Source organism: Trachypithecus francoisi, unplaced genomic scaffold (genome assembly GCF_009764315.1).
Source record: "Trachypithecus francoisi isolate TF-2019V2 unplaced genomic scaffold, Tfra_2.0 Lachesis_group12, whole genome shotgun sequence".
Taxonomy (NCBI): domain Eukaryota; kingdom Metazoa; phylum Chordata; class Mammalia; order Primates; family Cercopithecidae; genus Trachypithecus; species Trachypithecus francoisi.
In genome coordinates, this window is record NW_022681457.1 from 77,740,388 (window position 1) to 77,759,263 (window position 18,876).

General features: G+C 51.4%; 2 protein-coding genes across 17 annotated transcripts in view; both read left to right on the top strand.

Moving 5' to 3' along the window:
• The first annotated feature begins 320 nt into the window (after window positions 1-320).
• MOB3C (MOB kinase activator 3C) lies at window positions 321-9,884 on the top strand. Of its 2 annotated transcripts, XM_033226519.1 has the most exons (4): window positions 321-547; window positions 3,881-4,348; window positions 7,418-7,620; window positions 7,938-9,884. In XM_033226519.1, exons 2-4 carry the CDS (start codon window positions 3,931-3,933, stop codon window positions 7,965-7,967), a joined length of 651 nt encoding a protein of 216 aa, XP_033082410.1. In that variant the 5' UTR covers window positions 321-547; window positions 3,881-3,930; the 3' UTR covers window positions 7,968-9,884. The 2 variants fall into 2 exon arrangements, with proteins under 2 accessions (XP_033082410.1, XP_033082411.1); XM_033226520.1 differs by lacking the exon at window positions 321-547 and having other exon boundaries at window positions 767-4,348.
• A 3,304-nt stretch (window positions 9,885-13,188) lies between these two features.
• The window catches only part of MKNK1 (MAPK interacting serine/threonine kinase 1), a 47,893-nt gene continuing 42,205 nt past the window's right edge, over window positions 13,189-18,876 (top strand). For 2 of the 15 annotated variants that reach the window (XM_033226535.1, XM_033226537.1), the window contains exon 1: window positions 13,189-13,329. The gene's annotated coding sequence lies outside the window, so the exon portion shown is untranslated. Of the gene's footprint in view, window positions 13,392-13,775; window positions 13,821-17,956; window positions 18,085-18,876 lie in introns of all 15 variants that reach the window. The other 13 variants (XM_033226524.1, XM_033226528.1, XM_033226525.1 and 10 more) reach the window with 12 other exon arrangements.

The window sequence follows — 18,876 nt, forward strand, 5'->3', positions numbered from 1 at the left end:
AAGTGGGTTTTGAGTTCCTGCTATGTGCCAGGAGCTGAGGATATGGGAGTGGATAGGACAGTCCTGATCCCTTATCGGGTCCCAGGACAAGTGTGACGCAGACGATTCTAGGAGGGCAAAGAAACCACTCTTATCTAGCAGCTCTTGTTTCTGCTCCAGAAGAAGCCGAGTTTTTCCCCATTTTACCGTCTGGGAACCTGAGGCTGCCTCCTTGGTGGAGGTCCAAGGAAGCACTGAGGGGGCGGGCAGCTCAGTCCTTTGTCCAAGGGGAAGCTGGGAGCCCGATATGGACTTTCCGGGAAGGTGGGGGCGAGTGCGTCTGTGTACTGGGGCAGAGGGGAGTCCCCTTTCTCCGCCCCTCCCCGCCCCGTGGCCGCGGCGTGGCGGGCCCGGGGCGGAGCTGGCGTCACCCGGGTAGGAGGGCGGCTGCAGCCGGCAGGACAGGCAGACGGACAGGCTGACAGGCGAGAGAACAGGCACTGCGGGACCGGCAGGAAAAGGGCGACCCTGTGGCTGGGAATGTGACCCCGCGGCCAGAGGAGGGCCCGTGAGTGTGCGCCGCGCCCCTGCGGCCTCGCCGCGCACCCCGCCCGCCTGGCTTCCACTTTCATTTCTTCGGCTGTCCCGGCGTGGCACAGTCCGGAGGAGAGTCCCGCCCGAAGGCAGACTGGCCGCTGTCTTGGGGCTGGGGTCGGAGGCTCAGAGCTTCGAAAGTTGGGGTGGGGTTGGAGGGGGCGGTACGGGGCAGAGGGGAGGGGTTGGGGGCGTGTTTTCGGGGAGCGGAAATGTCAGGCGGGCTCCTCTGGGTCCTACGACCTGCCTGGCCCTGGGAGCTGGTTTGGGGGTGCAGGGAAGCCGGGGGTGGGCGTGGGTGGCTGCGCGCCCCGAAGAGAGCCTGAAGTCTTCGCCTCTACTTTTTCTCTTCGACTTCTGTCCTGAAGAGCGTCCCAGGCTGGATTCTGGGTTCAAACTGGGGCCATCCTCTGGCCCAGATTCTGGCCCAGGCCCAAGGAGTGGTAGATGTAGCCTAGCAGGGAGCTCAATATCAGAAACAGGGAGGGTCACCCTGCTGCCTTCATCTGAGAAGCCCAGATCCCCACCCAGGGAATGAGCAAGCCGCTGTCACTCCAGGAGTGAAAGGATAGCCAGCACTGGGAAATGGGGGCTAGGAGGGGGAACAGCCATGGTTCAGGGAGGGACAGAAGTTCTGTGACAGAAACTCAGTGAGGGCATGGGGGTGGAGAGCGAAGGGAGTTAACCCTGTGGCTAGAAGAGTACCTGCCCTGCACCCACCCCCTAAGCTTACGTTTTCCTGGAAAGAGACCCAGGCCTTGAAGTTCCACGGGAGTAAGGTGGAACTCTAGCTCACTGGTCAGGACATCCCAGTTGCTGTGTGGAGCCAGTGTGTTGGGGACAGGAAGCAGGTTGGGCTGTTTGGTGGAGAAGATGCTTCCACTGTCCCTCCACTCCCCTCTTCTTCTCTGTCTGCACCAGACCATTGATAAGCCAGTGCAGGAAAATGGTGTTTTACTCTTGGTCATGAGCTGAGCCCCACCTCGTCTCAGTTCCCAATTCTGCTTGTAACTTGCTGTGTGAACACAGGCTCCTCAAGTCCTATTTTTAGGCCTCAGTTTCCTCATCTTGTTTCCTCAGTTTCCCCATGTGTACAAGTGAGTTGGGCCAGTTGATCTGTCAGGACTATTCTAACTCTAAGATTCTAGTCTAAGCTTTCCTTCAAGCCTGAACACTGACTTTGTGCCAGGCCTTTTCCTAAGCTGGGGCTGGGTTGGGGATGGAGTGGAGACTGCAATGACCAAAAGCAGCCTCTACCCAAGGAGAAGGAGATCTGAGTTCAGGAGAGGAGGCTGTGGGAGGAGGTAGCAGCCAGTCTGAGGATGTGTGGTCAGGCAGGTGGAGGTATAAGAAAACATGCAGAGGCAAGAGAGTGGGGGCATGTTTGGGAATCAGGAAGAAGCCCAGGGTGGTTGGTGTGGGGAGGTGCAAAGTGGGGCAGGAAAGGTAGGACAAGATGCTGAATGCCAAGGTGGGGGCCTATTTCTAACTGTCATAAAGGGGGTCATACGATGTGGGGAGCCCAGGAGCCCCGCCTCATTGCAGTATGAGGAATTTGGGAAGCACTTGCCCCAAGCAGAGTTTAAAATGGAGATGGCAAGTGAAGTGCAGAAATCTCCTCTTTGCTCTGGAAACTGGGGTCCCACCCTGGGGACTTCTTTGGGTGAGAAGTTGAAGAGTCAGGATGGATGAGATGACCTTTCACATCTGTGAGTTTTTTTCAAGAGAACAAGTTCCTGCTGAATGGCCTGTTTCTACTCTCCAAGCTGCCCTCATTTTACCAGACTGCCCCCATCCTGGCCTGCCTTTGTGGGTTCAAGGAAGGACCTTTGTCTCAAACATCTCCCCAGCTAGTTTGACTTCTTGCCAGAATACCCCTCCCACAATATGTGCCATCCCTTTGCTTTTACCCAATTGTCACCTGGTTCCCACCCTCCCTTCCCCAATCCTGCCACAGGGTTACCAGAGATGTGAGAAAGGACAGTGCTCCAGCATCAGTCAGAGGTCAAGCCCAGGCTTTGTCTGGCTGTAAGCAAGTCTCAGAGTAGGGCTAAAGGCTAGAGTCAGGGCTCACACTTGCCAGAGCCTAGGTCAGAGGTCAGCCTGGAAAAAGAAGGCAATTCTTAGCTTATACTCAGCCTTAGTGCTCAGTCTAGGGGCAGGGTCAGTGCTAGTTTGTGGCTAAATTCTAGTTTTGGTAGGTACGTGGGTCTGCATTTCCCAGTAGCTCACACAGTCACAGGTGAGATGAGATGACTCAGGTCTTAGAAACCTAGCTATAGCAGAGTGACCCAGGACCTGGATGGGCCAAATCCATGGTGATACAGGGGTCACCCAGTAAGCCAGTGGTAGAGCTGCAACTAGAACCCAGGACTCCTGCCTCTGAGCCTAGGGCCCTGATCACTGTCTCCCAAAGTCTGTTCTGAATCTGGGATCCTTAAATTCTAGGAGGCAAAGCAAATTTGCCTGAGCTCTACCTGGGCCCTCCTGGATGAATCTGACTATACTCTTCTACCTCCCAGTGCCAGGCACATAGTAGTTGCTCTAGGAATGTCTACTGAGTGTCAGGTGCAAGGGGAGGGGCCAATGGCTTGTTCAGATTTGGGGCCGGAGGAGGTTGGCTTCGGGGGAAGGATCTCCAGCTGTTGTCAGAGGAAGCGATGCCCTCATTGATCTACCGCCCTCCCCCTCCTCCAGTGCTTGCAGCCACACTCAGAAGCCGCCCAGCTGGCAGCGAGAGGGCGCTTTCCTCTTTCAGGGTGAAAAAAAAGGAAAGGACATTTTTGGTAGAAAAGTTCCCTGCTGCTCCCTGGGAATCCCCGGTGGCCGGATGGACTACGGGATATCCCAGAGGAAGCCGAAAGCCATCCCCCACTCCCTTCCACCCTGCCCCCAGCACAATGCTGTGAGGCTCTCCCACGCTGCACCAGCTGGCCAAGGGGGCTCCTAGAGGTCATCTCGTCCAAGCCTCTGTCTGCTGGTGGGCCTGCAGGGAGCCTCTGCTACCTCTGTCGTAACTAACAGCAAGTCTGAGGGGCACCTGTTTAGAGCCCAGGCCCAGCTCTGCAATGAAAGCAAAAAAGAGACAAACAAGATGGGAGGGCTGTGGGGCTTAGCAAGGGGGACTAATGTAGCTTGGAAAGAGGGCAGGGCACTGGACCTAGGGGTTGAGGATTTAGATTCCCAAGCAGGGGATGCAGAGGTTGAGCAAAGTCTGAGAGGTGACAGGGAAATGATGAATCGGGAAGTCAGGCTCCAGATGATAAGGCCCTGACCGCCAGCTCCCCCATGCCCTTGTCCCTGGCAGGGTATCCTCAGGTCTGAGCCCCTGGACAGCAGCCCCAGGCCCAGCTGGCCATGGCCCTGTGCCTGAAGCAGGTGTTCGCCAAGGACAAGACGTTCCGGCCGCGGAAGCGCTTTGAGCCAGGCACACAGCGCTTTGAGCTGTACAAGAAGGCACAGGCCTCTCTCAAGTCGGGCCTGGACCTACGCAGTGTGGTGAGGCTGCCACCCGGGGAGAACATCGACGACTGGATCGCTGTGCACGTGGTGGACTTCTTCAACCGCATCAACCTCATCTACGGCACCATGGCCGAGCGCTGCAGTGAGACCAGCTGCCCGGTCATGGCTGGTGGGCCCCGCTACGAGTACCGCTGGCAAGATGAGCGCCAGTACCGGCGGCCGGCCAAGCTCTCTGCGCCACGCTATATGGCATTGCTCATGGACTGGATCGAAGGCCTTATCAACGACGAAGAAGTCTTTCCCACGCGTGTTGGTGAGCGTCACCTGGCGGGGAGGGAGCCACTGGAAGCCTATTCCACAGATGAGGATTTAGTTTGATATAGACACTCTGTGCAGGGTTGGGGGATGATTTTCATCCCCATTTTGTGGAAGAGGAAAACGAGGTTGAAACAGGTTAAGTGTCTTGCTCAAGGTCAAGCATTTGACTAGGACTTCCTGACTCCCAATTTGGGGCCTTTCTTTTCCTTTCCTTCCTTTCCGTCTTTCCTTTCTTCTTTTCTTTTCTTTCTTCTTTTCTGAAATGGAGTTTCACTCTTTCGCCCAGTGGTGTGATCTCAGCTTACTGCAACCTCTGCCCCCGCCTCCCCCGCAACCGGGGTTCAAGCGATTCTGCTGCTTCAGCCTTCTGAGTAGCTGGGATTACAGGCACCCACCACCACGCCTGGATAATTTTTGTATTTTTAGTAGAAACAGGGTTTCACCATGTTGGCCAGGCTGATCTCGAACTCCGGACCTCAGGTGATCCACCCGCTTCAGAGGGCTTTTCTTTTCTAAAGCTTAAGTGGTCCCACCAAAGACCACTCTGGCAAGACCACAGATGCTATGATTCTCAGAACCTTCCAGAACAGGTGCCCCGAGGTCATAGCTGATCTGACCTCCAGCCTCCCGGGGTTCCCTCTGACTCCTGGCCCCAGGAAAAGGAGGGAGTTGGTGGTTGGGTAGACCCTGATGGTATCATCACCTCAGATTGGGGCTCTGAGGGCAGAATTTTCCCTTACCAGGCACAGGCTGTGGGGCCTTTTCTTGCAGAATTCTTATCTCAGCTGGGCAGCCTGGGTGGGTGAGGGTAGGGAAGGGAGATGAGTGATGTCACTCAGGCACTGCTTACCCACCCAAAGGTAGCAGGAGGGGGGTGTTGGTACAGGAGCTGAGCAGGCATGACACTGTGTTCATCACACCAGCCCCACCTGTAGCCGGGCCCAGCCCCGACCTGGATCTCATCTCCACAGAGGCTGTGTGTATCAGTGGTGGGTGGGGCAGGGTGGTCAAGCCCTGAGGGGAAAAGTCTGAATGCTGAAGGAAGCTGGGCTCTGAGTCACAATTCAATACCCACGGCTCCTCCCCAGCCAGTGACCTACCATTTCCTGCGCTGTCATGCCTGACAGTGAGCACCTTCATTTTACATAGGAGGAAACTGAGGCTACTGAGGGAAAGTGCACTGAACTGGGAGGAATTCCGAACTTGGGGCTCAGGTCTGTGGGAGCTCAGGACCCCAAGTCTAGATGGGCAGGATATGTCTGAGCGATCTGGGCTGGGCTGAAGGGTCTCAGAGGGAGGGAAGGCTCGACCCCACCTGGGAACGGTGAGGAAGAGGAGGGGGGTCTACGGAGCCGGGGGGACCCGAATGTAGGTAGACTCTTATTCCCTGCCGGCCATACCTCCCTGAGCCTGTGGGACTCCAGGTATAGATGCTTAAAACCCTGGGTGACTGCCACACAGAGAAGAGGGCATAAGCCACCAAGATCTCTGCCTTGAGCAGGGGGGACTCTGCAGAAACGGGACCTTTCTTATGGGTCCCATATCTGTGAGGGTCGCTGCAGTGCAGTGCAAAGAGGGTTTGAATCCTGTCTCCATTCTGCACTGATTAATAGTTATGCGGCCTTGGGCCAGCAGCTTCACCTTTATAAGCACTTCTGTTTTATCATATCTAAAATAACAATCAGACACATAAGGCTAATTGTTCTAAGGATTAGAGCAAAAGGTGTGAAGGACCCAGCACAGGACCTGGCTCATAAATGGAAGGTTCTTCCTGTTGTTGAGTATTTGAAGGAATGAAGGCTGTCTGGACTAATTCTTGCAGAATTCATAATTTCCAGGATTGGGGGTCTGAGGACTTCTGTGTGAATGTTGAAAAGAGGAGGGACACGGGGTGGGGCTAGAGAGGGAGGTCAGGATGAGATCATGAAAGGCCTTGAGGCCGATCCGCCCGTCTGGGAGGCCGAGACGGGCGGATCACGAGGTCAGGAGATCGAGACCATCCTGGCTAACACGGTGAAACCCCGTCTCTACTAAAAATACAAAAACTAGCCGGGCGAGGTGGCGGGCGCCTGTAGTCCCAGCTACTTGGGAGGCTGAGGCAGGAGAATGGCGTAAACCCGGGAGGCGGAGCTTGCAGTGAGCTGAGATCCGGCCACTGCACTCCAGTCCGGGCGACAGAGCGAGACTCCGCCTCAAAAAAAAAAAAAAAAAAAAAAAAAGAAAGGCCTTGAGCAGCATCCTGCTGGGAAGTTAGGACTTAATCCTGAAGACCCAGGGATTTTTTTGAATGGATCCAGTTGTTGAACTCTCCTTGGAGTTGTATGCCAGGGTGTGATGTGAGCATCTCTGCAATTGCACATATTTCTGGGGCGAGTTTAGGTCGTAACTTTTATCAGAGTCTAGGAAGGGTTGGTCAGTGACCCCCACAAGTTTGCAAAGCCCTGCTTTACGTGATGGGAAAATGTGGGAGATGATGTATATTCCAGCAGGGGAGAGCCACAGTCAGATTTGTGCTTCATTAAAAAGAAAAGTATGGCCAGGCACCATGGTTCTTGCCTGTAATCCCAGCATTTAGGAGGCCAAGGCAGGTGGATCACTTGAGGTCAGGAGTTCCAGACCAGCCTGACCAACATGGAGAAATCCTGTCTCCACTAAAAATGGAAAATTAGCTGGGCATGATGGCACATGCCTGTAATCCCAGCTACTTGGGAGGCTGAGCCAAGATAATAGCTTGAAACCGGGAGGTGGAGGTTGTAGTGAGCTGAGATCGCACCATTGCACTTCAGCCTGAGCAAGAGTGAAACTCCATCAGAAAGAAAGAGAGAAAGAGAGGAAGGAAGGAAGGAAGGGAGGGAGGGAGGGAGGGAGGGAAAGAAAAAGAGAAAGGAAAAGAAAAAAAAGTGTGGGAGAAAGTCAAACCACTCTCTATTTCCCAGAGGGAAGTGTACTAAGAAGTATGCTGGGGAAAAAGCCATCCTGGTTGCCTGTGTGTGGGAGGGAAAAGTTGAACAGAGCTTTGCACCAGGATACTGATCCCCTTCTTCTGCCCTCCCCTGCCCTCTAGGAGTTCCCTTCCCTAAGAACTTCCAGCAGGTCTGCACCAAGATCCTGACCCGCCTCTTCCGAGTCTTTGTCCATGTCTACATCCACCACTTCGATAGCATCCTCAGCATGGGGGCAGAGGCACACGTCAACACCTGCTACAAGCACTTCTACTACTTCATCCGCGAGTTCAGTCTGGTGGACCAGCGGGAGCTGGAGCCACTGGTAGGCCAAGCCCTACCACCCTCCCCTACCAAGGCTAGCCTCTGAGTTTTCATATCCAAAAGCTGCCTGCTTTAAGTAATTCCAATGCCCAAGTAGATAAATTAGGGAAGGCAATTCATTTAACTGTGAATTATGTACTTCAATAGAGAATTCTTTCAAGTGTCGGTTTACAAACCCAGATCTGCAGCCTAAGAGTTGGGGTTGCTGGGGGAACAGGCCAGGCTCAGACAGAAGAGCAGCTAGGCCCTATGGTTTGGGAAGGGATTGCCTAGTAGGCTGAGCTCTGACTGACCCTTCCCTACCTTGTGTCTCTACAGAGGGAGATGACAGAGCGGATCTGCCACTGAGCCCAGGGCTGGACTTTTTTGGCCATCAGATGGACAATCTGAACACAGGATGGCTGGTAGAGGGGACCCCCAGGAGCCTGAAGGAATCTGAAGGCACTGGAACCACTCCACACACCCAAAGCCTCTGGACTTCTGGTTCTCAGGAGTCTGCCTACCTGTCACCCTGACCGCTTGTGGATGGAGAAGGGGAGAGCATCTAGGCGGGCAAACAGAAGGGAAGTGGAGTTAAACCTCTGGCATGAAGTGTGGGAGTAGGGTAGGCTAGGGGGTTTCTTCTATGACACTTGACCCTTCCATGCTGGTTCCCAAGCCTATTGGAGGAATGTGGGTGTGGCCAAGGTGATGGCAAGAAAGGTGCAAGAGAGTGAGCAGTCTGCCTGTGAGTGAGCACAGATGCCGGGGTGTGTGCGTGTGTGATTTTCACTGTGGGGTGTGTCTGTGAGAGCTAGCTGCCTTACCTCTCCTTGGCACATAGTAGGCCTTCCATAAACGTTGGATGGATGGATAAATAGATTGGGACCATCAGACCATGGGACCATCAGACCACAGCCACTGTAGGAGTGATGACAGTTCAGCATCCCCACTCAGTATATCTGACCATGTGACTAAGTGCCCAAAATGTGGTTGTAGATGTTGCTCTACATTCAAACCTTCCAGGCTACATTCTTCCATCAACATGAGTCCTGGAGAGCTGGGGGAAGGTAGGAAGAGGAGCCTTGCCTTGAGTTCCTAAACCCTGACCCACCGCAGACACAGGCTCCGATTCTCTTACCCAGAGATGCCCATGAGCTGACATTATACTCATCCTTCTGCCTCCAAGAAGGGCTGTATTATAGGTAGCCTGGGGGTTGGAGATGATCCCTCAAGTACACAAAGGTCCCCTGGCCCTTCATCTGGGAATCATATACTCCAGTGTAGCTCCCAGAATCTACAGACCTGGCTCCTCGGATCTGAAGCCCAGCACAAAATAATCCCCCAGTCCAAGGAGCTTGTGGAACTTCAACTGGGAACTTTGGAGTCTTCTCTCCCATCCCAGGACATTGAGGATATAGTTGGTGAATGGACTTTTCCAGTATGGAGATCCTCCATCCTAAAACTACCTGCCTCCTTCCCAGCCATCCCTCAGGCATTCCAGACAGTTGGATCTCAGAGCACAGCTATCCACAGGGACTGGGATATTCATTCAGCACTCCATTACTCAGTACCTCCATACCCAGCCCTATGCTCAGACCCACAGGTGGGGAAACTGAGGCAGGAACAGGGTTCTGCCCTCCCAGAGCCTCCACTCTGGGAGGCCAGAATGGAAAGCCAGAAGGGACCTGAGAATCATCCAGTCTCACTGTCTCAATGTACCTATGAGGAAACTGAAGCCAGGAGAAGAAGAGGGAGAAACTGTCCAAGGCCTCACAGGGAGGCGTTCACAGAGCTGGAGAAACCAGGGATCCTGACCCATCTATTGCTACACAGAGATACACATGGAAAGAGGGTGTAACAGACCTTCTCTAGGACATAACTGTTTCTGCTTTGAGCAATAATTTCTAACCTGATGCCAACATGCCCCACTGCCCTGGCGTTGGCTGGGGTTGTTTCCTGAGCCAAGCATCCAATATCATGCCCCACTAAATGGCCTAGAAGCTGCCTGCACTTTGGGGAAACAGATGGAGCTCTTGGGGCCAGCCAGCTGGGCCTGGGACTTCTGCCTCTGCCGCCTCCAGAGTGGCCTGGCAGCTTTGCCGGAGCTGTGGAGCAAGGGTAGTAGGAGATTTCCCCAGAGTGCTGTGACTTGCATGATGGATTCTAGGCTGTGGCAAGGGCTGATGTCTGGGATGGGGGGAGGGTGGGAAAATGTATTTTTATGAAACGGAGGGAAGACTTTATTGTTGTTATTTTTGGTAAAATAAAAGGCAAACTAAAGCAGCCACTGGTGGGAAGCAGTGATCTGGGTGCCACATGGCTCTTGGCAGACCATGGAAGGAACTGAGCCAGAATGGGGCTGGGAAGGCTTTTTGTCTTGAGATACTGGACCATGTGGAGGGCTGGCTGGTGTGGTCATGTCTGGCCCAGCTCTCTAGGGTGGGGACACCAAGATTCTCCTGGGGCTCTGGGAATTCTAGACCAGGCTAGACTGGGACACTGGGGGTGGAGAAGGCTGGCCCTTGCCTTCCAGGAACTCAGTCTGATAGGAATCGTTCCTCGTTTCATCTCAGGTTGCCTGGTATTGGCTATTCTCACTCCACTCCCTTAATCTGGGTGGTTTTTTGAGGTAGTAGATAAAAGGACAGAGTGGAAATACAATCCCAACACTAATTACAGGACAGGAGGCCATCCTGAAGAGGAAGATACTTGTTGCTGGCTGGAGCTACAGTGGTGGCAGGACACGGGCCTGACTCCTGAGCTTACTCCCCAGAAGACACCTGCATCTATTTTCTCAGGTCTTGCGGTCATTCCACTGCCTCTAACCCACAAGCTGCCTGGACAGGAATTAAAAAGCAGCTTGGTTCTTAAGCATCAACAAAGGCCCACCTAGAGCTCTTGCCTCTTCCTGCAAAGGAGCCAGCCTGGCTTTGTGCAGAGGCGCTCCTGTGGAGGCAGAGGCGTAGGTTGTAGTCCCAGCCCAGCTCCTAAAGTTCCATTGCAAGCCCATTCCCCCTCTAGACCCCAATTCCCCATCTGTTTTGTTATCAGTGATGGGAGTGAAGGACTGATTGATCTCAGCTCCTTCATTATATAGTCTATGAATCATTCACAGTCATCATGATAGCTAATGTTCATTATGTATCACGTACATTTCTAAGTGCTTGATATATAATAGCTTGTTGAATCAAGTGTGTCTTTGGCCAGCTGTCTTGCTTCCCTTCCAGCCTCCAATATCCCTCCCTTTATTCACTCTAGAATCTGGAAGGCCCTCCATTCTGCTGCCTCTTCCTCTGGCTCCCCACAGGAGGCCCAATCCCAGCATTCTAAAAGGGTGCTGTTTGCACACCTCCTATGACAGATCGCTCACAACCTCCTCAGTCATTGGAGAGCTCAGACTGTTACAAGGCCCATGCTTTGGGTTCACAGTCATTTTGAAATATGACCATGGCAGTGAGAGTAGATTTATCTTAGAACTGTGTGACCCAAGACCTGCACCTTACATGGGAATATCTGTAAATACATCAGGAAGCTGACACAAAATTTCTTTGAGAGATTCACAGAAGAATGCTTAAAGAAGAATAGACAGAAAGGAAGAGAGGGGAAAAGAAAGAGATGGGGCCTCAGCGTTGCAGAGAAAAGAGCACACTCCCATGGGGCAAAACCTGGTAACAAAGGGTCCTGGGAGAGGTAACATATTGGGAGTGGCAGCTTGGTTGAGAAGTCAGGCTGGGCTTTGTTTTCCTGTTGGCTCAAGATCCATAACAAAGCTGGGCATAGTGGCTCTTGCCTGTAATCCCAGCACTTTGGGATGCCAAGGTGGGAGGATCATTGAGCTCAGGAGTGTGAGACCAGCCTGGGCAACATGGCAAAACCCTGCCTCTAAAAAAAAAAATGCAAAAATTAGCCAGGCATGGTAGTGCATGCCTGTAGTCCCAGCTACTCGGGAAGCTGAAGCAGAAGGATCACTTGAGCCCAAGAAGCAGAGGTTGCAGTGAGCAAAGATGGTGCCACTGCACTCCAGCCTGGGGAACACAGCCAGGCCCTGTCTCAAAAAAAAAAAAAAAATCCATAACAATATTTATAGCAGGGACCTAGATAGTAAGCCATCCTCTCCAGCCTAGGGCAGAGCATCCACCTATTGAGTAAAGGATGCTGCATCACCCTCGGCTCCCATAAACACTGCAGCCTCTGAGGTTTCCTGTTGCTACTCTCCTCCCTACTCCACAGCAAGCGGTGGAATATGTGGTGAAATGAGCCACAGGCATGACTAGAGCTCCACCTGCTTTGGGAGAGCCCTCCTTCCTCTGAGCACCTCCAGAGTCCTCAAAGATGTTAACTGAACTTGGTTGCCATGTGAGGGACATAGCAACTTTGAGAACCTGGAACATAGGTCCTGAGTCTCTTGAGCTGTTGAGACAGGGAACAGGGAAGGGAACAGGCAAGCAGGGCCTCTGAAGACTTGAAACTTGGGTGGGCCTCCACGGAAGGTGATGAGTGGGAGAAGTCAGGATACATAGGGGTCTCAGGTTGGACCGCAGGATTCCAGAAGGGAATGAACACAGAAGCTTGATCTTCCCCCTCTCCAGCCTTCACCCAGATTGGGAAATGTAGCAAAGTCCTGAATGTTCGCTAATATTCCCAATCGGGACAGCCCTGACAAGAGAGGGAACAAATGTTTGTCAGGTGGATGATGGGAAGCAAGTCCTGGGGCTCTTTAACTAGCCTTGCTTACCAAATCCTCACAATAATCCTGAGAGGCGGAGAAGGCATGTTTACCTCCATCACTCAGAGTCAGCACCTGAATTAAATCCCAGTCCACACTCTCATCCTTTCTCATCGCAGCTGCAGACTTGGGAAGGGGATGTGGGGAGGCTGGTTGAGGCATTAACCCATTTACAATTGTTTTTCTCCAATAAATGATTTTTTTTTTTTTTTTGAGACGGAGTCTGGCTCTGTTGCCCAGGCTGGAGTGCAGTGGTCGGATCTCAGCTCACTGCAAGCTCCACCTCCGGGCTTACGCCATTCTCCTGTCTCAGCCTCCCGAGTAGCTGGGACTACAGGTGCCCGCCACCTCGCCTGGCTAGTTTTTTGTATTTTTTTTTTAGTAGAGACGGGGTTTCAACGTGTTAGCCAGGATGGTCTCGATCTCCTGACCTCGTGATCCGCCCGTCTCGGCCTCCCAAAGTGCTGGGATTACAGGCTTGAGCCACCGCGCCCGGCCTATAAATGAACTTTTAAAAGTGTTAAAATTTTTGAACTACTGGGGATAATGTACTCAAGGAGAAACTCTTATGGTGAAATTCTAGGCACTCAGACCTTTAAAGAAATTGTACAGAATTGGCCCCCGTTTTAGAAAAGACTAGCAGCGTTTCCCACATATAAAAGGCATTTTAAAATTCCTTCCTGGTCTGCAGAAGCGCTCAGTGCATGTTAATTACACCTGCCGCACGCGGCCTCCTCGGTTCCCGGGCTTCTCCACCCTCCATTCGGAAAAGAAAGCGCCAGAGGAGCTAAGCCCCACCCACTTGCGAGTAATCTCCCTTCTCCCCGCCTCTTGTCTGTCACGCCTGCGCAGTTCGCTCAGCTCGAGCTCCCTTCCCCCCGGCGGCCCCGGGTAGCCATCAGGGGACAGGCGCAACTCCGCCCCCTCACGCCCCTCTCTGGTCGGGCCCACCCCCTGGATCTAGCACCGCCTCTTCCGCGTTCTCGGAGGAGCGAGCTGAAGGTAGGGGTGCGCGCGACCGCTCCCCGGCGGGAGCCAGCGAAGGTAAAAGGGGGACTTGCGAGGTATTCCTCCGAGCTAAGTGGGGCCGGGGTCTGTGAGTTCGTGTGCCTGGAAGGGGGCAGTCAGGGCCTTCACGGCGGCCCGAGGTCACGACCCGATTCAGCTGCGGAGGGACAGCCTAAGGGGACGCTTTTCAGGACTGTCTCGAGCTGTCTACGACCTGTCGGGGCTCCGTCTGTGCCTGGGGTAGGGGCGCGGCCGGTGTCCGAGATGGCGCTTAGTCTGTGGCCCGTTTGAGACTCAGTCTCTCCCAGGGATCAGGACCGAGGCTATGGCTGGGCACAGGGCTCAGGCAGTCCAGTGTCATGAATAGTTTTTCACATGAGGAATTTGAGAAATCTATGTACTGCGTTATTTTTAAATTAATTGTTTTCGTTTATTTTCAGTATGTGAAGGCTCCTGCCTGTGTGGGTGGCTGTCCACAGGGAAAGGTAATAAGAGTGTCAGGTGCACCCTGTCTTCCTAGAGAGCTCCAAGCTCCCTGTCAGTGGCAGATCAGAGGCAGGCAGGCTCACAGGAATGAAGTGTTGTTAGAAGCGCTCAACTTCAGGGTCAGGGAGTCCTGGGTTCAGATCTCATCTCTTCCACCTCTTAGCTGTGTGTCCTGGGGCAAGTCCGCTTTCCCCTCACAGAGCTTCACTTTCTTCCCTAGGAAATGGCCATAATAGGGTCCATTGTGGAGGTTGAATAGGATTATATGGAAGTCACCGAGTATGGCACCTGTTATGTAATGGGTGCTGAATACATGGTAGCTGTGATTTCTAGGAGCTCGGTCATTTTGGATTGGGGTACTTTAGAAAGGCTCTGAGAGAAGAGTTGATGTGACCTGGGCCTTGAAGCCTCAGTGGGATTTACAGATGGAACTGACCCAGCAGAATGGGAAGGGCACCACTGCCCATGTGCCAGGCACATGCTGGACAGTAGGTGTAGTGTCTCACTGGATCACCACCCATCAGCCGGGTGATTTCAGCCCACTCTCCTTAGCTTCAGCCCTTCATTAGAGGGCGGCTGGAAGTGATGTGAAGAGGAAATCTAGGGTTGGGTTTTATATGGAACTGAGCCAGCTAGAGGCTTTGGTGCCCCCTCTGCCCATCTGCTCCCACCTCAACGCTTCTCTGTCTGTAATCCAGAGAGTTGGTCAGGAGTTCTGTTACTCTGGTATTTTGCAGATATTGACAGTTGTGGGGGATGGCAGCTCAGATTGCATGAAGCCAAGCCATGGGAGAGGGAAGCTCTGTGAGCAGGAGCTGTCAGAGCCCAGCACATGTTTAGGAAGTACATGTGGTCTCCTGTAATGTGGTCCCAGAGTAATTTAATTACTTGGTTCCTTTTGCATTATCTTCATGGGTGCCCCGTGCTCTTCCTGAGACACTGCTCAGAAACCTTGGTGGGCGTCATTGCTTACTGTATAGAGCAGTGGTGTCCAATCTTTTGGCTTCCCTGGGCCACATTGGAAGAAGAAGAATTGTCTTGGGCCACACATAAAATACGCTAACACTAACAATAGCTGATGAGCTTTTTAAAAAATTGCAAAAAAAAAATCTCAGTGTTTTAAGAACATTTACGAATTTGTATTGGACCACATTCAAAGCCATCCAGGGCCGTGGGTTGGACAAGCTTGATGTAGAGTTTGGACTCCAGCCTCAGACAAGTTCCTCCACCATTTGTTCCCAAACTTTTCCCCTCCCTGTTTCCCTTGGTTTTCCCAAACCTGCAACCTGTGGTCCAGTCAAAATAAACTAGTTGTCTCTGTTTCTCCTTTTTTTGAGATGGAGTCTCACTTTGTCACCCAGGCTGGAGTGCAGCGGCGTGATCTCGGCTCACTGCAACCTCTGCTTCCCAGGTTCAAGCAATTCTCCTGCCTCAGGCTCCTGAGTAGCTGGGATTACAGGCATGAACCACCACACCCGGCTAATTTTTGTATTTTTAGTAGAGATGGGGTTTTGCCATGTTGGCCAGGCTGGTTTCAAACTTCTGACCTCAGGTGATCTGCCTGCCTGTGCCTCCCAAAGTGCTGGGATTACAGGTGTGAGCGACCGTGCCCAGCCAAGTCTCTGCTTCTCAAACACTCCCTACATATTCCTACTCGAGCTTTTGCTTATATTCACTCTTCCTGGATTTCTCTCCTCCTCCTCAGCTTTCAAGGTTTACCTCTCATGTGGCCTCCATGGTGAAGCTTTTCTGAGCCTTCTGCTGGATTACTTGTTCCCCTTTCTGTCTTCTGTAGCAGAGGCTGACCCTCTAATGTAACTCTCATCATAGTCTGCCCAGGGGTATGTACACTCCATATGTACTCTGAGTACGTAGGTGGCAAGGCACCATGTCTCTTTCCTTCCTCCTGTGTCCAGCATAGGGCCAGCACATAGTAGGCCTCTGCAGTGTTTGTGGTTAAATGAGTCAGTGACATTTTTTATTTACTAGCTTTGGCCCTTGTTTTATGAGCTGTCAGGTTCAGAATGGGACTTTGTGTTTTTCCTCCTCTTTGGGCCTAAGGAGGGCCCTAGTTTAGATTGATGCCCTAATTACAGGCATCAAAAGCAGGAAAGTACAATAGTTCTGCACAAGCAAGGATTCTTCATGACAGCCATTGTTTTCAGGCTCTTGTCTTGCCTTGACTGTGAGTTTTGTTGGAAGGTAGGTAATGCTCTGTTCAGAGACCTGCACTGGGTGTATTAATAGTACAGTTTAAACAGGGGAAAACTCACAGGTGGTTTTCTAATCAGTTACTCTGCCCTTGGCCTTGGGAAACAGTGGTTCCTCCCATCTGGGGACCAGCAGCTATAAATGCACATTTTCCTTGCCAACAGCCTCAGCATGTGGAAGAGAAAGTTATTTCTTGATCACAGAAAAAATATACATGGTTGAAGGTAGAAGGAGCTTGGGAACCAACCATCTGGTTCTGCCACTTTCATTTTATAGATGGGGAAAGGACTTGATCGAGATTGCACAAGGAGTCCAGGTGTGTGGCTCACACCTGTAATCCCAGCACTTTGGGAGGCTGAGGCAGGTGGATCACCTGAGGTCAGAAGTTCGAGACCAGCCTGACCAACATGGTGAAACCCCATCTCTACTAAAAATACAAAAATTAGCTGTGTATGGTGGCGAGCACCTGTAATCTCAACTATTTGGGAGGCTGAGGCAGGAGAATCGCTTGAACCCAGGAGGCAGAGGTTGCAGTGAGCTGAGATTGCACCATTGCACTCCAGCCTGGGCGACAGAGCAAGACTCTGTCTCGGGGAAAAAAAAAAAAGGAGATTGCACAAGGAATCCTTCAGTAGTGGAGATAGTTCTAGAAGTGAAATGTCATGACTGTGTTTTTTCCAGTCTACTTCGTCGTTAAAACAACATCTAACATTTATTGCACACTTGCTGTGTTCCAGACACTGTTTTAAGTGTTTTTAACTCTATGTTATAGCTTGGAAACTAAGGCAGATCATTCAGATCTATTTTCCAATTCCACAACTCTGGATTTTAGTATGATTTTAATGGCAGTCACCTCCTCCCCAGTGGGGTGGAGCAGTTCTCCAAGAGCTTGCTCCCAGATCTCCGTGAGAAATATTGTCCCAGCAATGTCTCCTTGTATGTTGGAGAGAGATCCCAAGAAGAGTCCAGAGTGTATTGGAAGAATGGATGAAGGAATGAAACAAGCTCACATGAGTATTAGTGGATCTTAGTTTAGGAATATTCATGTACTTCAAAAATTCCCTATTTATCAAGTCAGGCAGTAAATGCAGCTTTAGAATGAACTCAGTCCAGGATCTTTCTGTAAAGATTCCCAGTATAGGATGGAAAGATTCAATTCAATAAGCACATGTTGAGCTCTTGCTACGTACAAGACCCTGGTATTGAGAAATACACACAGAGGAAAACAACACATTTCCTGCCCTCCTATAAATAATTGTCTTCTCAGAACCTTCTCCCTCCAGTGTAGTTTGGAAGATAGATAAGTACATAAATAACTGAAATCAGACTGACTATGGTAAATGTAGTAAGGAATATAAACAAAGTGGGAGTCTGGGAGAAGGAGAAATCAATCCCAGCATGATCAGAGGATTCCTGAAGGTGGAGAATTTATGCTGGGCCTTGGAGGGAGTTTATTCCTGGGAGAAGGAACAGCTTGAGCAATGGTTGAGAGGCAGAAATGCACAGGTGTAGGGGTGTGTGTGTATGTGTGTGTGTGTGTGTGTGTGTGTGTGTGTGTTGTGGGAAGGGAGAGGAGTTAGTGAGAAGAAGAAATAAGCCGAAGTGGCAGGTTTTGGCTAAAATGTAGAGAGCGGAGTAGGGAGCAGAACACTGGCATTTATCAAGTGTCTCCATTGCTTTGTGGCTTGCAGTATGCTGGATGCTTTACATACTATATTTAATTCTGTAATATAGGCCTATTTATCTCCAATCTAAAGATGAAGAAACCAGACCTCAGAAAGATTAAAGTGACTTCCCCGAGGAGATAGTTGGTAAGGGCACAGCTTGGTTCAAAACTAACAGTGCTGAGTTCAAAGGCCCATGTTATCGTCCTTATGCTATGAGATTCCAAATGCCCTGACTGGCGCTCTGTTTTCTCTGGCAGCTGGACGGAGGTTAGACTGGAGCAAAGATGGTCCCAGAATGGGGACATCAGTGAAGAGGCTTAAAACGGTGAATCACTGGCCTAGTTTGGAAGCTGCATGGACTAGGTCTGCTTGATAGGTTTAACAGGTGAGCATTTTGGCAGCACCCACAATGCCATAAATCAGTGCATTGCCATCCTTAGCTAGTAGAATCTTAGAACCAGTTTACAGAGGCTGCAGGACCCTGGTATTTCAGGCATGGGTTCTGATGGGAGATTGACAGTTCATTACAAAAGGGTCTGTTGCGGGAGGCGGCCCATTTGGCACATCCTGTCTCTTCATTTTCTCACCCTCAAATTCAACAAGAGTCTGTAAGTAGGAAAGAGCACTAATTTGGAGTCCAGAGGCTGGCGTTCAAGTCCTGCATCTGCTCATTTTCATCTGAGAGTCCTCAGTCTGTTTCTTTCCTTTGTTTTTGCTGTCAGATTATTCCTTCCTGCAGCCAGTTGTGGTTCACAGAGTGGTTGGGTTGCTTTCCAGAGCCACAGTTGATCGGGGGAAGCCATGTCAGAAGCTGGAATAACAGTTCCTAGTTATTGAGTGCCTACTGTATGCCAGGCACTGGTGCATGAGCTCCATATACATTAGCTCACTTCATCCCCATGACAACTCTGTAATGTGGGTGTTATTGCCCCCATTTTATAGATGCTGATAATCAGAGGAGTATTTCGGTTCACTTCTGAGGCCTCAACTCTTGCTAATGTCCTGACTTGGGACTGTATGAGGAAGATCTGAGAATATGAACAGGATTCACAGAGACTAAAGTTTATATTCCAGCATCTCATCCTTACAGGGAGACAGTAGTTAGGTTTATGGACACTAGAGTCAGACTACCTGGGTTTGAGTCCTGGCTCTGCCACTTGCTAGCTACCTGTGTGAC

What these genes read in the sequence shown, in the direction of transcription:
- MOB3C (XM_033226519.1), top strand. Translation starts at nt 3,931, where the DNA reads ATGGCCCTGTGCCTGAAGCAGGTGTTCGCCAAGGACAAGACGTTCCGG. An exon ending in AGTCTTTCCCACGCGTGTTG is followed by an intron (nt 4,349 to 7,417) that starts GTGAGCGTCACC and finishes CCTGCCCTCTAG; the next exon opens with GAGTTCCCTTCCCTAAGAAC. An exon ending in AGCGGGAGCTGGAGCCACTG is followed by an intron (nt 7,621 to 7,937) that starts GTAGGCCAAGCC and finishes GTGTCTCTACAG; the next exon opens with AGGGAGATGACAGAGCGGAT.